Source organism: Caretta caretta, chromosome 13 (genome assembly GCF_965140235.1).
Source record: "Caretta caretta isolate rCarCar2 chromosome 13, rCarCar1.hap1, whole genome shotgun sequence".
Classification (NCBI taxonomy): Eukaryota; Metazoa; Chordata; order Testudines; family Cheloniidae; genus Caretta; species Caretta caretta.
This window is the reverse complement of record NC_134218.1, coordinates 1,972,642-1,990,002: the sequence shown is the minus strand read 5'-3', so window position 1 is coordinate 1,990,002 and position 17,361 is coordinate 1,972,642. Positions and strand designations below refer to the sequence as shown.

The following is a 17,361-nucleotide window of genomic DNA, read 5'->3' as shown; positions in this document are numbered from 1 at the left end:
CTCTACCTTCTTCAGTGCCTGCTTAGTAGTAATGTTCTTCTTTGACTTCCACAGCTTCATGTAAAGACCTTGCCACCTGTCCTACAGCCAGCAAGCAACCCTGGTGGACAGGAGTCCCTCCCAGTGCCATGTGGTTTGCAAGTCCTCAGCATTCCTGACTTCAGCCTAGCAAGACAGAGCACTATGTGTTGGAGCATGAGAATGCTGCTTGGTGGTGGTGGTGACCCTGAGCCTGCAGCTTCGTTTGAACAACCTGTTGTTCAAGAACAGGCTCAATTTTTAAATGTCTTCAGTTATGTTGGTAGACAGGAAAAAATTCCTCCCCCCATGGAATTCTTATACCCAAGAGGCTAGCTCATATTTCATCATTCATTTTATTTTCCTCATTCTTACAGAGGTTTTGATTATATATGGGGTCCCTGCTTTACTTCAGCTACCCAAGAACAGAGAAAGCAAGAAGGCTCTGGACAGCTACCAGGCATCAGCCGAGGAAGCCAGAACAGATTTAGGTAATTATAACAATGATAACACTACCTTACCAGCTCCTCTGCGCCTCGTGTGATGCGAATGAGTTTGAAGTGAGCGAGTGATCACGCGGTCATTACATTTCTAATCCTTGAACGACGTGGATACTCAGTTCAGTGTTGGGTTTCTTAAATCTGTGACTTTTTTCTATCATTACATTGTTTATTTATGTTGATTATTTTGTCACTTATGAAAATTGAAAAGAATAAAATAGCATGTCAAGCTCGAACTACTGCTATTTCTAGCTGGCTCTTGCGATGAATCCTTTGGTAGAGATCCTTGGAACAAATCTGCACTACTACTGGTATAAAGGCCATAGAAAGTTGTTAATAATTAGAACATTGATTAAGGACTCATCTCCATGAAAGGCAGCTTGGTTGCCTTTTCTGAGAGGTGTCTAAAATGCTTTGGTGGTGCAATGAATGATGATATGCTGTTCTTGGGCCAAATCCTGATGTCCTCACTCAGCTTTTACTCATTCTTTATGGAAGTAAAACTCCCATGGGCTCCAGTGAGAGTTTTGGCTGAGAAAGGACTGAGCTGAGTGCCAGGGTTTGGCCCACGGGCCCTGGATCTCTCAGCAGGGGCCTGTTTTTTCTTGGTTACACTGCAGTTGCACTGATTGAAGATTCTCTCTGCAGGGATCAGAACTGAAGATGTTAAAGGTTTTGGGAATCATCCTCTTCTGTAGCCTGCTGCCCCTATCTCAGGGCGTGGTCCCTGGAGTCTTTTCTTTAGTCAGTCCAGAGGGAATTCACAATGGTAAATAGAAAAATATGGGTTATGGTTATGCTGCAAACTGTGTGGGATGATGAGTGGGAACAAAGCCTCTCTGAACTGCCCCTTTGCTTTGTCACCTTCCCTGTTCCTACTTTATTCTGTATTTACTCGCTTACCGGGTGCAGCCCTGGCTCCCCAGAGCTCTCGGTTCCTGCAGGAGACTCAGAAGTGATCATGGGCTTTGTAGGGCCCTGTGGAATCCCAGTAGGATCAGGAGCAGGGGATGGTGTAACACAAAGCAGCCGCTTAGCATCCCAGGATCTGGGCCCAAGTCTGCAGCCCCTCTGTGCCTCAGTTTCCCATCTGTAAAAGGTGGGGAATTGACTTTCCTTCCTCAGGGTTTGTTGTGAGAATTAATGAATGAGTTAATGTTTCTAGTGTATATTGACATACTTGTTATACTAAAATTGAAATTGTGGTTATGCCCCAAATGGAACACAAACAGTACAAGCTGAGCTTTCAGCACTAATCTGGCAAGGGTGGTAGCAAGTTTGTAACACAGACACAACTACATAGTAATCTTGTTTAAATTAGTGTGTTAAGTTTGCAGCACACACACAGAAATGAGATAAAAACATAAAATTCTCTTTCTAGAAGGTTGCAATGTAACATGACTTCATTGCTTAGAATCCAGAATCCTAAGTCACAGAAACCAAAACCAGAGAGACACAAAACAATCTGCTCTCTAAGGCAGAGATGCACAAGTCACCCCAACTACTCTAGGCTGGCTCTTTGCAGTCTGACTGCACAAGACCCAGATCACACGCTTCCCTACAAAGCCCCGTAGCCTGCAAGCAGGACCAGGAAACCGCTCTCACTGAAGTGATAGCTTGTAATTATAACACAGTTTCCCCTACAGCACTCTGAGGATGCTCTTCATGGTTACCTTTCAGAGCTACTAAGCCAAAGACTGTTTCAATTCAGTCCATATTGTAAAATATTGCTCCCCCTTGTATGGTGTTATATGGATTACTGATGTAGCACTCGCACCGTGAGTTCCATTCAACTAGGGGTCACTCTCAAGGATCTCTGGTCTCATGGAAAGATGTGTTCCAGTTGTCTCAGGTGCATTGCTTCGGGATGGGCTTCTCCAAAAGCATCTCCAGGCGATACAGATCCCCAACATCGTGAGCAGAGGGGGCCTACTCGGTTCATTCATCAGCATCACAGGGTAAGCGGAGAACAATATGCTGAAGCTTCTGCATTGAGGGCCTGACCCAAAGCCCACAGGAGTCAATGGGGGTCTTTATGACTGACTTCAAAGGGGAGAAGCAGGGACAAGCTACCATCAGTAAGAATATGGTCAGTCTAGAGTCCCTGTCATGGATCCTTATGCTGATTTATACCATATATAAATGGTATAAATTTGGCACTGAGGGGAGGAGCTGGCCCTCAGTGCCAAATTCCCAGCTGGTGCTGTGCCGACGGATGCCAGTTGTGAACTCAGACTTCATCTCTTGTGGTCTATGATTGCATCTTGTATAGAAGAATCATTGATTGTTATCAAGGGACCCAACCAGCTGAAGTCACTGGAATGACTTAAGAAGGCAGTTTTAGCCTTTTCTCTGAACTTCCTTCATCTTTGGGTCCAAGTCTTCCCCATATCTGACCCTCAGGACGCTCTGTCATCATCTGTAGGTGCAACTCTCATTGGGACATCCCACACCTACTGCTCTTTCCAAACTGTAAAAGTTGTTATCCTTGTTCTTTGCGTCCAGGGTTTTGGCTTGTCAGAATAGAACAGATTTTGGGGACAAAGAACATTGACCCCAATAGGTTTTGCAGGTGCAAATTCAAACACACACCTATGTGCGGGTGTTGGGGTATGTGCGGGTATTGGGGTACCATATCAAAGGTAGACACACGTAAGTGCATGCCTAGTTTGATGTGTGCAGGGGCCAGGATCGGATTTGTTCACCTGTCAATGCACTAAAGAATTTCCATGGTTTGGATGGGCCACAGCACTGTGTGCGCGAGGTGCTTTACAGGCAAGGAAAAGGACCAGTCACTGCCCCACCGAACGCAGTCTAAATGTAGACCGTCGCTGTGGTGTTATGCCACAGGCTGTCATTCCAGCTCTCCCACGGGATGGTAAGATGGGGGTGTGGTGCATTGCGGGCAAGATGCCCACGCTGCAGCTCATAGTGGCAAGTTGGGCAACAGTGTGACAGTCCTGGGGGGTGCGGTTTATACTTTCAGTAGCAGAATGATAGCTGTGAAGCCATTACTAATGTGTGTGCGCGCGCACGCGTGTCTACGCGTGTGATGTGCAGCTCTCTCTCTGCGTGTGTGTGAGGGGGAAGGTCAATGATAGGTCAGAATGAAAAGCAGATACAACTTCCTGGATCAACCTCACTCCAGGACCCCACGCTGGCTTTTTGGTCTGGACTGGGTCTGTGTAGCACCTGCATGCAGGTTCCTAGCATTTCTCTCATACACAAGGCGTCTTGCCACAAGTGAGAGCTCTGCCAGGAAAGCTGCTTTTCCCTACCCCAATTTTTATTTCCACCATGTTAGACTGCCTTCGCCTCCCCACCCTGTGCACCGTTTTACACGTGTCCACTGCATTTGGCCCGTGACCTTTGTGGGTAAATTCTAAAGTGCAGATCACAGAGGGCTAATCTGGGATTTCAGTTCCTGAATGTGTGTAACTGCTCAGCCGTTTCTCACGGCCTCTGCTTTCATTCTGCAGACTAGAAGTTGTTAACATCCAGCTGCCCAGGGTGTCGGTGACGCTGCTGCCTGGAATTGGGGGCCAACTGACCATTGCTACTAAGCTGGAGATCAGTGGCAACTTGTTGTGAGTACAGGGTTTGACAACCTGCAGCTGTTTGTTCTCACTGGCACAAAGAACCGAACGATGAATGGATAAGTTGGTCAGATGCTCTTTGGAGGAGTCCTGACTAGTGCTGGGAAAAGCAGTGGGCTTTCTTCCGCCCTCAGATACCTGTTGGTGGCTCCCCCTGAAGGCAATGGTTGCCATGAACCTGCATCTGAGGGCATAATCTGGCTCACTGTAACTTTTGTTTCACAAAACACTGCAATTCGGAAACCTCCCTCCCATAGAAAATCTCTGTTACTCCCGAGGTCTGTAGAACTCAGGGGTCAAAACTCAAAGAACAGTAAAGAGGGGGGAAAAACAGTTATGGAAGGAGTGCAAATTACTTCCTTATGGTCACATTTGAACCCAAAGCTCAGAAATGAAAGGCCAGTGTATTAACCTACTGCAACCACTTTGACCAGTTTATTCTTGTTACTTCACCTCAGGAATACAGAGATGTGGATATTTTTGCACTGCACCATGTTGTTTATGCAATTTCCTCATTGCAAAGTAACCCTACGTCCGTGTGCATCGCAGCACCGAGGAAATGTTACACCTCGTATGGATTTTCACAGGGTCACCACATGCAGCAAAGTGCCGACGGTGCAGGCACAGAAGTCAGTTAATAGCGTTTGCAGTGAATTTCAATAGAGAAAGGTGTGAGATTTCACTCATTTTAATCTGAACATCATATCTTGCTTTTGGAGGTTATAAACAGCTCTCCTTCGATGTATCATATTGAAGCATGCTGTGAGATGAGCTCTATTTAACCTGAGTTTATTTCTCTAGGCTATCTGGGCTGATCCATATTTCAGTGGACGTGAACCTTATCGCAAAAGTCAGGGTGACAGACTATTCAGCAGGTGTCTTCCAGGTTGTAACTGAAGACTGCCAATCCCTGCTTGGTCCGTTTGACATCAGACTCCTCTTAGGGTAGGTGCCAGTGGTTTTCCCACCTTCTGTAGTGATCATCAGTAGGGCTGGGTGAATAATACATTTTCCATTTTGGGGCCCCCCATGGCAACAGATGTGGGGTTTAAAACCTGAAGCATGAGGTTTTGTGTCACTTCCAAAACCCTTTAACTAAACTAAAGGTGGCTAACACTACCTCAGACTATGGACCTTTTGGTGGTTCTAGTCTCTTGTTACCTCTCTTTGGGAGGGATAGCTTAGTGGTTTGAGCATTGGCCTGCTAATCCCAGGGTTGTGAGTTCAATCCTTGAGGGGGCCATTTAGGGATCTGGGGCAAAAATTGGGGATTGGTCCTGCTTTGAGCAGGGGGTTGGACTAGATGACCTTCAGAGGTCCCTTCCAACTCTGATATTCTATGATTCTATGATTCTCTTGAGACTTGTGTTTTTAGCCACCCTGGCCCTGTTTTGGATTTCATACTTGGTTGTCTTTCTCTTGCAGTTTGCTGCCAGTATCCGTGAATGGATTAGTGTCTAGCACCCTTACGACAACTCTGCCTAGCCTGGTGAGATCAAAGACTGACTGGTCCTGCCAGAGGGTCATTGAGAAGCAGATGAGGGATGGCCTGGACTGTTATTTTATTAGATTCATTGTGAAGTTTGCTAGCCCAGGCACTGAAGAATCAGAACTGATTGGTTACAGGGGCATGTGGAATTTCAGCTCTCTTCCTGTCTCGTTTTCCCTCTCTTTGTTGTTGTTCTTTGAGTGTCCCACCCTGTGCAAAGGTATGGAGGGCAGGTAGGCAGCCTAGTGGCTGCTGAGCCCCACCCCCCCGGGGGTGTGTGTGTGAGAACAATTACTAATCTCTGAGATGGAAATTAACAGCCAAAAGTGTTCTCCATAGTTCTGAGGGTTTCCCCACAGAAGCCCAGACCCTGCTGCCCTTACATTGGTTAGCATCTTTTCCCCAAGGGCTCCCAATGAAGTTGGTGGGTTTGCTAACAGATAGTCAGGTACTGAGTGTTTGCTGTTTTTTACAGTTGTGTCCTGTAGTCAGCAACATCACCAAGCTCGTGAACGTGCAGCTGCTGGGCACCCTGAATGGTACGTATCTTGCACAAGCTTCCTTCCCACTTTCTCCCCTTTCCCAGTAATCCCAGCACATGGAGCAGTCATCATTCTGTGGGTCAGCTTAAGCTCTCAGCCTACAAGTTCCACAGGGGGAGATCCACACCATTGTGGGCTCGGGCCCACCCTGAGAGTGAGAGGTTACATTCAGGGATGATGCCAAAGGTGGTTTGCTGGTCAGGAATTTTTCAACAAAATGTGTGTTCATGGAAAATGAAGATTATTTGAATTTGTTTATGGGAACAAGCCAGTTCTGATGAATTTCCTGACTTGAATTTTTTTTTGAAATTGCCAGAGCATCCAATTTTGCCATTTTTGAAATGAAACATTTTGGTTTTTGGTTCAAAATTACTGTGTTTTGAAATTTAATTTAATTCACCCCCCCCCCCACACACACACACACAAAGGTTAAAAAAAGAAAAGGCCAAAATCAAAAGGTTTTGACTGACTGGAACCGAAAATTTTTTGCCCTGTCAGTTTGTGAAAATTTTTGAGATTTCAACTTTTAGTCCCGATTCGAGATGGGAATGGTGTTTTTTAACCATTTCCTGCCCAGCCTTCAATCCAACTGTACATCAGTAAGTAGGGCTAGCGTTTCTAGGCGAGTGTAAAGGAATCAAAGCTAGAAAACGGGGTAAATTAGAGTTTGCTGTAACTTCCCCTTTTTCCAGCTTCATGTCAGCTGTTTTTCCTACTACACTCGTCTCTTCCACTCCCCTGGTATGCAAGTTAAACCATTTTAGGTGTCTTTATTCTCACCCCCACTCACGCTATTTACACATTACCACTGCATTTGGCTCGTTGCCTTTTTGGATATATTCTAAGATTCAGATCATAGAAGGCCTAATTTGGGAATCCTTAGCTTGCCCTGAATAGCACTTACTCAGCTTAATCTACAGCAAGGGAGATTTAGGTTTGATATTAGGAAAAACTTTGTAACTATAAGGATAGTTAAGCCCGGGAACAGGTTACTAAGGGAGGTTGTGGAATCCCCGTCACTGGATGCTTTTTAAGAACAAGTTGGACTAACAGACACCTGTCCGAGATGGTCTAGGTATATTTGGTCCTGCCTCAAGATGGGGGCATGGACTAGATGACCTCCTGAGGTCCCTTCCAGCCAGACATTTCTTCTGTGAAACAGTCCCACCAAAGCCAATTCCCTTTGCTACTCAGCATGAGTAACAGTCTCAGCATTGAGCCCAGAGCAATTTGGGAAGAAAAGGAGCTGGTTATCTTGTTGTTTTCTCTTGATGTGATGGACTCTGTTTCCGTGCAGTGCTGGTCCCACTTGGTGCCGTAGGAAACATCCAGTATCAGTTAGCCAGCCTTCCACTGATAACTGACCTTTATGTCGGACTGGATTTAAATGTAAGTGTTGACTTTGGATAACAAAACCCTAAGACTGCATTGTGCTGGTTTCTGGTGTTCTTTATTCTGATCACTGTGCTAAGGGGGAGTCTGTTTGCCTTCAGGGACATTGATACAATTAATATAAATGAGGAACGTCCTGCACCGCATAACCCTAGAGTACGGCTGACCTCATTAATATTAAAATACTAGTCGCACATTTAGGACAAAAAGAAAAGGAGTACTTGTGGCACCTTAGAGACTAACCAATTTATTTGAGCATAAGCGTGTAGCTCATGAAAGCTTATGCTCAAATAAATTGGTTAGTCTCTAAGGTGCCACAAGTACTCCTTTTCTTTTTGCGAATACAGACTAACATGGCTGTTACTCTGAAACCTGACATTTAGGACATGATCTGAAGCCCATTGAAGTCAATGGACTTTGGATCAAGCCCTTTGCTTTTCTCTTTGCAAATCATTGACAAACCTTTCCTGATTACTGCAAAGATAATTATTACTGGTAACTGTTCACCAATGGCTGGGACAAACCATTTTCATCCTCTCCGATTAGGCTGTCTGCAACCATCCAGTGTCACTGTTTGCCATTACTCAGGGAATGTGGCTTGTCGGCTAGGCTGTCATTTAGAATTTTTTCTGCTTCTTCACAGATGACTAACACTTGTTAAACAGGTTTCAGAGTAGCAGTCGTGTTAGTCTGTAGGCGCAAAAAGAAAAGGAGGACTTGTGGCACCTTAGAGACTAACAAATTTATTTGAGCATGAGCTTTCGTGAGCTACAGCTCAACTTCATATGCATCCGATGAAGTGAGCTGTAGCTCACGAAAGCTCATGCTCAAATAAATTTGTTAGTCTCTAAGGTGCCACAAGTCCTCCTTTTCTTTTTACTTGTTAAACAGGAGAGCACAGAATAAGGAGCAATGAATAGCAAAACACAAATGGCCAATAATGAATACAAATAACGAAGACCAGCAAGTAATAAAAAAGCAAACAACAAATGTTCCTATCCATGCCTGGGTTTCTTTATTTGCATGTCAATATGCAGGGATTTGAGTCAGGGTTAGGTATGTCCCAGGCACGTGTGAATGAAAACGTGCAGAGGGAATATCAAGGCAGCATGAATGACCGTGCTTCAGTCTTTGTGTGAATGCTCATGCACGCAGCGTGGCAGTAAACAGCCAGCTCCACCCATCAGCTCTCCGTACCCAAACTCTTTCATTTGCCAAGCAGTGAAATCCACGGGGTGGGACACAGCAGTGAGCTAAGGGGTTGGTTTCAGGCCTACTTAATAAAACAGAGAAACCTTCATTGTGCATCCTCGAGTTTGGCAAACTAACTTTTAGTTAAATGTAAAGAGAACGGTTGAGAGAACAAAATGTTCTTAAATAAGAACAAGAGCAGATGAGCAATGGGAAAGGTGTAAACCCAGCAGCAGCCTCGGATTCGCAGTTCCAGGTGAGTCTCCTGGTTTTAAGTTGATGGTTTCACTCGGTACCATCTCCATTTCCAGGCCGTGATCCAGCAGGTGGGAGGAGACAAAATCTCCCTCCCTGGCAGCGCTGTCCCCGTCCCCCTGCCTCCCCTGCAGGGCAATGTTCTGAACCTGGGGCTGAGCCAGGCTTTCCTCAATGCCGTGCTGTCCCTCCTCGGCCGGATCCAGCCACAGACCTTTATTTCTAAACCAGACGTGGTGAGTACTGAGTGTCGGCGTATTTCCATCCAGGCTGGAGGAAATACACGGTCGCCTGTTTGTAGCGTTGGTTCCATCTCCTGATGCTCTGGGCAGTTCCTAATTCCCCTGCCCTAGCTCACTGAGCTGTGCTTAACAGCTTGGAAAGCACTGAAACAGCAGAGACGTTCACTCAGGCCGGGGAATCTAGGAGCACGTAGGAGTGTGACCAGCATTTCTTGCGTGTCCCAAACTTCTGCACATTCAGTGGCAATTTTGCAGAGCTAGGACTTCAGGCCTGGGCAAGAGGCTGTGAGCAAACCGGCTGGAAAGTGCAAAGTGGCTCTGGGAAGCAAATGGGGTGAGCGGTCACTGCTGAGAGGGTGGAATCTGCCATTTAAATCACATAACACCTGAGCTTGGCCTTTTCAGCTGAAGGTTGTTCTGTTTTCCCAGTTCTCTGGTGCCACCCAGCTGACGGACGCCATCACAGCTCTGATTCCTGCTGGGGTGAGTGACGTATTTGTGTCACATTACATGGTGTGCCCGTGTAAACACCATCAGCTCTCTGTCCCTCTGCACTAGGCACCATGGTGAGCCCTAGCATGCCAGGTCAGCTCTACTCATCCTAGCGCCCTGGGGTCCTTCTGCCTCCTGCTCTCAGCCACGCAGTATGTCCATTGTGGCTAATTCAAGCTGAAATGGTCCCGGCTTCTCTCCCTAAAGCCCTGCTCCCGGGAGGTGTGAGGGGAGCAGCCGGCCACAAGCAGATTTTCTTCCCTTCTCTCCAGTCCTGCTGTCTCTGGGAGGAGGGCAGTGGCTCACCTGCAGCCTATACTCAAGGCACGGCCCTCCTGTGAGGGCTTGGCATTGCAGCCAGTCTTGTCTTACGTTGGGGTTGGCTGTCGGGTCTCTGCTGCCCTGAGCAAATCGGGAAACAACATCTCCTGTCCGCCTGCATTCGCCAGCCCAAACAGCTGCTCACTACTGTGCAGCTCCCGCCTCCTAGTCTGGCTCTGCACCCTCGCCCCTGGGTGGCTTGCCCCATTCTGATATCCCTCAGGGCGGGCTTTCTGCCACAGGGCCCTCACTACCCCCAGCCCCTTCTAGAAGGATCTGCAATCACTTCCGTGCATTGGTGCTTTCAAGAGTAGGGAGAGGTGACCTATGCTACCCAATCTAAGGCACCTCACAGGAATGGGGCGGGATAGCGGAGTCAGTGGGCAGGCAGTCACCCTGCAAGGAGGTCAACTCCCCCTTTGTCGGGCCACACTAAGCCTCTGGTATTGAGAGATTAAGCATGGCAGCTGCCCTGAATGGCATTCATTTGCATTTCCCAAAAGCTCTCTGCAGCCTGCCGAAGAACTTGTATTCCCTCTGCAAGGTGCAGGGAATTCAAACCCAGGATCCCTGCAAGGTTTGGAAATTGCACTGACCTGACACTGGGATTCTGAGCTGGGTGGGGGTCTAGTTATGAACTGCTAGGCCCTGGGCGTTAAACCATGACGTTCCAGCTGGCTTGTGCTAATAGAAGGCAATATCCAGTTCATTCACGCCTAGCCCTGTGTCTCTGATCCCTACAGTGTCCCAGCTGCTCTGTGGTATCTCCTCTGAACATTAAAATAACAGTGCTCGGGCCCCCACTCATCACTCTGGAAGCCAACAAAGCCACCGTCAAGCTCTCTGTCAAGATTCAGGTGTTCAAGAAATATTCGGATGGAACCATCCAGACTCTCCTTGCCCTGAAGGCTGTAAGTATGGCTGCCCAGAGTTCAAAGTGCTACACTCTGCACTCAGCTGACTGAAGCAATTGCAAGTGGAGTTGGCACCAGCTCTTCAGACGGACTCTCTCTCATTGCAGGACCTTGTTTTAAATGCCCAGGTCTCTGTGGCTGGAGGCAAGCTGCTGCTCAGTGTATCCCTGACCAGGTATCCGGTCTCGCTGTTTGTGAGTCTTGGCAGCACAGTCTCCAGGAGAGGGAACCAAGCACACAGCACAGTGCACTTCCTTGGGCTGGCCTGCTTTTCAGCAGTGCTCAGCACTCGTGGTGCCTAGGGACTCGACAAGGGGCTGCAGGTGCTCAGGAAATCCAGGCAGTTATTTGTTAGGGACTTGAATATGGATGTAGGGGTTTCAAGTCAGGAATCAGAGTATGAAAAATCTGGCTCAGGGTTTAAAAGCTGAAATATCTGTGTACTTGTGACTGTATTTTGAGTGTGTGTGTGTGTGTGTGAGTTTCTCTCTCTCTCTATCACTGTACTCTGGGTGTGTGACTGCTCCAAAGATATTCACCCAATCGTTTTGTCTCTGGAAGATAAAAGATCAAATCAGACAATTTGTTGGCTGACAAGGTACCACTTGTGTTCTTTTCCCCAGTGCGGATCTAATCTTGGAATCTTCAGACGTCGGCATCGTTAGCGTAAGTTCATTTTTCTAGAAATATCTAAAGAGCACAGTCCGAACAAACACTTGCTGTGCCCCATATCTGTGGGGAGAGGAGACAAGCAGAGATCTGTAGCACCGGAGGCTGCTGTTGGTACAAACATTGCTTTCTCCCGCCTGTGGTGATGGCCTCAGCTGGCTGACATTCCTAATCACTAGCTGCCACAGTTCGTAGATTGAAGTTGTTCTTCAGTTGTGTCATTCTCCTTCTGCCTCCATGAGGTGACACAGGGTCAAACCCTGAAGTCCTCACTCCGGACTCAGGCAAAGCTTCCACTGACTGAGCGGGAGCTTTGCCTGAGAAGGGAGGGCGTGAAATCTGAGTGAGGATGCCAAGGTTTGGCAAAGAAAACGGGCAATGTTTGCTCTCCATAAGCTGCATTGCTGGGAGATGAAGCATTAGGCTCTGCTCCCATGCTGCAGGGCCAGCTGAATCCCAGCCTGCGTGCCTGGCTGTCACGTGCCAGCCAGAAGCTCACTGCAGCACTATGCTTTGTTTCAGGTCTCTAGTCTCGGGACATTGATCAATAAACTTTTGGTGGAAACTTTTGTGCCGCTCATCAATGGTAAGGCCAGCTCAGGGCTATCTTCAGAGTTCACATTGGCCAGGGACGTCCCAAAGCAAACGTCTCTGCTGCTTTGATGGTAAATCTCTGCTGGCTTCTTAAAGTCACCGTGACATTTAGGTACTTTTGGAATTTGAATGGGAAGAGTTGAAGTGGGGCTGGAGCCAAACCTGCAGCTTGCCGGTAGCTGCTACGGAGCCCTGGTAGACAAATTGTCAGTTGTCTTGCTAAAGCCTTATTGGTGATGGTGATAATTTTGGGCTAGATAATTTTGGGTTTCCCTGCTTAGGCAGCTGCCTGGGGGGGGAGAGAGAATTCCCCTGAATCCCCCTTTTCCTTGAGCAGCCTGAATACAGGGGCCCAGAGCTGCAGCTCCTATGCTTGGGGAAGTGCATGCTCTACTCCAAAGGTGTGCCCCCTCCTATCTCCCAGGGCTCCCCCCAACTCCCAGATTTGCAGCTAACAGGACTGGCTGGCTGAGTGCATGAGGGGGAGTCTGCTGCACCTCTTGAAGGGGAGTCAAATGTTACTCCTTCCTCAGCATAGCTAGCGAATGGCCTTTTAGTGCTGCCCGGGGGGTGGTGAAATCCCCAGCGCTGTGTCTAGAAGCTGTTATCTAGCCCTCTATTCCTAAAGCACCTGGCCCCGGCTCAGATGCTTGTGTTCCTTGCAACAATTAACAACAAAGAACCTCAGAAATGAAAACAGCTGCATTGCAAAGTTTCAAGAGCTGTCTGTATTTGATGAGACTCAACTCCGGTCCCCCAGCCTTCCCTCCTTGAAAACTCTGTGCTAGTCTGATGGGTAAACTCATGTCTTCAGTGAGAATTCAGCAGGTGCATAGAACTGTGCAGCCAACTTCCTTCCAGCTGGGTGAAATAAACGTACTTGTTGTCTCTTCCAGAGGCTCTGACTGTCGGACTCCCACTGCCAAATGTGCTGGGCATTAAGCTGATTAATGCTGTTCAGATTGTGGAGGTAGGAATTCAGAAGGGCTATTTCCATCTGCCCTGCTGCTGCCTCTCCCATCTGTGTGCTTGGAGCAACTCACTCCTGAAGTTTGTCGCTGGGCAGGGAGTTTGCCTTTTGTAGAGCCAGATATGTTGTCTTGTATTGCACCAAGTTCCCTTCCTTTAGAGTCAGGGACACGTCTTCTCTGGGAGACTATTGTGCCTTTAAAGGCACTGGCTGCATTATGTACCTCAGGGGCCAGCTTTGCTTCCTGGAGCAGCTCAGTGTGCAGGAAGGGTGCACAGCCTGCAAAACCCGTTGGCCCTGCCTCTGCTGGAGGAAGCAGTCCTGGAGCACAGGGACTGGCTTGTGACACCTCCATACATGGGATGCACCAGGGTAGGGGGAGTCATTACCCTCCCTGTGCTGGTGCAATGGCCATGCACAATTGTGCCCTCAAACCACGACGATTCCACAGTTGCCCCTTGCCCCAGTGGCGTCACATCTTTGCGTGTCGCAGCCTCTCGCCCCTCCTTGCTGCAATCTTTGATTTCTTTAGCAAATCCTACCCCCCCCCCCCAAGTGTTCTGGTTTAACTTGGATTTAAACTTGGAGAGTGGTCAGTTTAGATGAGCTATTACCAGCAGGAGAGTGAGTTTGTGTGTGTATGGGGGTGGGGGGGATGTGAGAAAACCTTGATCTATGCAGGAAATAGCCCGACTTGATTATGTAAAGAGTTTCAGAGGAACAGCCGTGTTAGTCTGTATTCGCAAAAAGAAAAGGAGTACTTGTGGCACCTTAGAGACTAACCAATTTATTTGAGCATGAGCTTTCGTGAGCCACAGCTCACTTCATCAGATGTGTACCGTGGAAACTGCAGCAGACTTTATATACACACAGAGAATATGAAACAAGCCACAGCTCACTTCATCAGATGTGTACCGTGGAAACTGCAGCAGACTTTATATACACACAGAGAATATGAAACAATACCTATTGTTTCATATTCTCTGTGTGTATATAAAGTCTGCTGCAGTTTCCACGGTACACATCTGATGAAGTGAGCTGTGGCTCACGAAAGCTCATGCTCAAATAAATTGGTTAGTCTCTAAGGTGCCACAAGTACTCCTTTTCTTTTTATGTAAAGAGTTGTCACTTTGGATGGGCTAGCACCAGCAGGAGAGTGAATTTGTGTGGGGGGGTGGAGGGTGAGAAAACCTGGATTTGTGCTGGAAATGGCCCACCTGTTGATCACTTTAGATAAGCTATTACCAGCAGGACAGTGGGGTGGGAGGAGGTATTGTTTCATATTCTCTGTGTATATAAAGTCTGCTGCAGTTTCCACGGTAAACATCTGATGAAGTGAGCTGTAGCTCACGAAAGCTCATGCTCAAATAAATTGGTTAGTCTCTAAGGTGCCACAAGTACTCCTTTTCTTTTTGCGAATACAGACTAACACGGCTGTTCCTCTGAAACCGCTCAGGGGTGTGCTTCCAATGCCTTAGCAAGGGGCTGTCACAAAGACGGTCCCCTCTCCTGCTGGCCCGGCAGGGGTGGCTGCACCTGCAGAGAGGAACGGCCCCAGGGGTCTGCCATTTCTTGTCTGCTGAGGACAATGCGGCTGTCTCATCATTTTGAGGCCGGGGGAGGTGGCAATCACAGATGCACTCAGCTGCGCTTTGCTGGGGGCGTTTGTGCTTTTGACAGCGTCTGGAGAGCATGGCTCAGTGTTCTGCTGGTAATGGAGGAGGGGCGGGTGGGGAAGTTACACTCCGCATACATTTTTATGAGACCTTAAAATAACTGACCTCTGGCAGGGATTATTGATCAGGACCCAGAGAGGGGAGTTTCCAGTCTCTAGCAGAGGCAGGGAAATTGCTCCACAGCCTTCCTTTAAGTTTGGTGCCAGAATTTTTACCAGGCGCTTCCAGGGACACTCCAGACCCCTACAGCCCCTCAGCTGCTAATGGAACAGACTGAATGAAATGCCCCATCCTTTGGGGTAAGGAAGTAAGTTAAACTTGTCACTCTTTAAACTTCCTCAGGGCCTGGTTGTGGTGCGTGTGTGAGCCTGGAAAGCCCAAAGCATGCTGAGGTCTTTGTGGTGACACCGCTGACAGCAGAAAGAGAGCCCGAAAGACCTACAAGAATGAACCAGCTAGACTGATATTGTCCTATATTCCTTTCTCTAACTTGATTCAAGGCTGAGTCAGATTTTCAGGTAGTTTAGGCCTAATTTGCACATGTAAGTACTAGGATTGCACGGTCAAACACCAGCTGAGAACAGTGCGTGCCACTAACTAGATGAATTAGCACAGTTTGTGTACCGCATGTGAGGTTAGGTATGTAGCTGAATGGCTAAGCTCTGTGGGGGGGCCCCTGGGGGGACAGTGTACCAGGTGATTCTGAGTTTTACATGGGAAAATATGGTAGATTTAGTATAATGAACAAGTGAACTTGTTAGAGACTGTTAAGTAAACCTCACCATCTCAGGGTCAGGAGAGTTTCCTGTGCCAAGCAGGGGATTATGGGTAGGCAGGGGTGTGCTTCCCTTTTTGTTACTCTTTTAATAAACATTTCTACTTTTTCAGCACTCCAGATTGTGTTTCTCTTTTGTATATTTCCCAGAGAGCTCCCTGTGTTCAGTTTCCCACTGCAGATTGAGTTCACTTTTGGTGATTAACACACAGATCTTTGAGAAGTTGCTCACCAGAAAACTTCCATAGGACCGTTTGTTCCGATCTGTAACAATGTAGCAGCTTGCGTCTTTACCTGACCAAATGTTAATCCATGACCCGCTGCATTTCAAAGGCCACCAAGAGAGTGCTGGTTTCTGAAATCTGAAACAGAGCGAGCGACTACTAGAGGATTGCTAGGCCATTCTTCTCCACTGGAGGGTGACTCATGCACACCAAGTTCTATGCCTGCACAGACTAAAATGTCCTGGACTCCACCATTGTGAAAAGGGAATTGAACTCAGGACATTTTGCTTTAAAAACAAGAGATCTGACTGGTTAAAATGAACCTGGGGGCCCGATTCTCCTCTCACACGAGGGTACATTGGCACTAACCTCGCCAAAGCCAATGGAGTTACACCCGGGAAGTGAGAGGAGAATCAGACTTTGGCCGTGTTAGTGAGATAGGGTGACCAGATGTCCCGATTTTATAGGGACAATCCCGATATTCGGGGCTTTGTCTCATATAGGCACCAATTACCCCCCACCTCCTGTCCTGATTGTTCACACTTACTATCTGGTCACGTTATAGTGAGACCAAATTCTGTTCTTGGCTACACAAAAGGGAAAGGAAGTTACAGTAAATTGGAGAAATTCTGAGAACATTGACTCATGGGTACTTAAGGAACTAGCTGAAGCAATCTCAGAACCATTAGCAATTCTCTTGAGAACTCATGGGGGGAGGACAGGAGAAAGGTAAACGATAGCCCCCATCATTAAAAGGAAAAGGAAGAATCTGGGGAACTATAGATCAGTCAGTGTAACTTCAGTATGTGGAAAGATGCTGGAATAAATGATAAAATAACAATTTGTAGGGACCTAGAGGACAGCAGGGTTATAAGGAACAGCCAACATGGATTTGTCAAAGAACAAATCACGCCAAAGTAACCTAGTTTCCCTCTTTGACTGGGTAACCAGCCTAGCAGATGGATCACATCTACTGCTCCCTCCCCCAGTCTGGCCTTTAGTGAGGCTTTTGACACAGTCTCACAGGACATTCTCGTAAGCAAACTAAGAAAATGTGGCTTGTGTGAAATTACTCTACGGTGGGTGCGCGACTGATTGAAAAACCATACTCAGAATAATTCTCAATGCTTTGCTGTGAACCTGGGAGGACATAGCAAGTGGGGTCCCACAGGGGTCTGTCCTGGCTCCAGGACTAGTCAATATTTTCACTGACGACTTGGATGATGGAGTGGAGGCTACACTTCTAAAATTTGCAGATGACACCAAGCTGGGAGGGGTTGCAAGTTTTGGAGGACAGGATTAGAATTCAAAATGACCTTGATAAATTGGAGAATTGGTCTGAAATCAATAAGATGAAATTCAATAAAGACAAGCACAAAATATGACATTTAGAAAGGAAATATCACATGCACAGCTCTATATTAGGGACTGGCTGGGTGGTAATACAGCTGACAAGGATCTGGGGGTTAGAGGATCACAAATTGAATATGAGTCAACAACG

General features: G+C 47.4%; 1 protein-coding gene across 1 annotated transcript; it reads left to right on the top strand.

Annotated features, from left to right (window-relative positions):
* Positions 1-2,342: 2,342 nt before the first annotated feature.
* Positions 2,343-15,697, top strand: LOC125622189 (BPI fold-containing family B member 4-like). Its single transcript, XM_075118996.1, has 13 exons — positions 2,343-2,476; positions 3,998-4,105; positions 4,916-5,059; positions 5,540-5,603; positions 6,079-6,142; positions 7,443-7,534; positions 9,040-9,219; positions 9,655-9,708; positions 10,782-10,949; positions 11,576-11,618; positions 12,144-12,207; positions 13,112-13,185; positions 15,204-15,697. The coding sequence occupies exons 1-10, from the start codon at positions 2,343-2,345 to the stop codon at positions 11,615-11,617; spliced, it is 1,050 nt and encodes a 349-aa protein (XP_074975097.1). The 3' UTR covers position 11,618; positions 12,144-12,207; positions 13,112-13,185; positions 15,204-15,697.
* Positions 15,698-17,361: the final 1,664 nt, after the last annotated feature.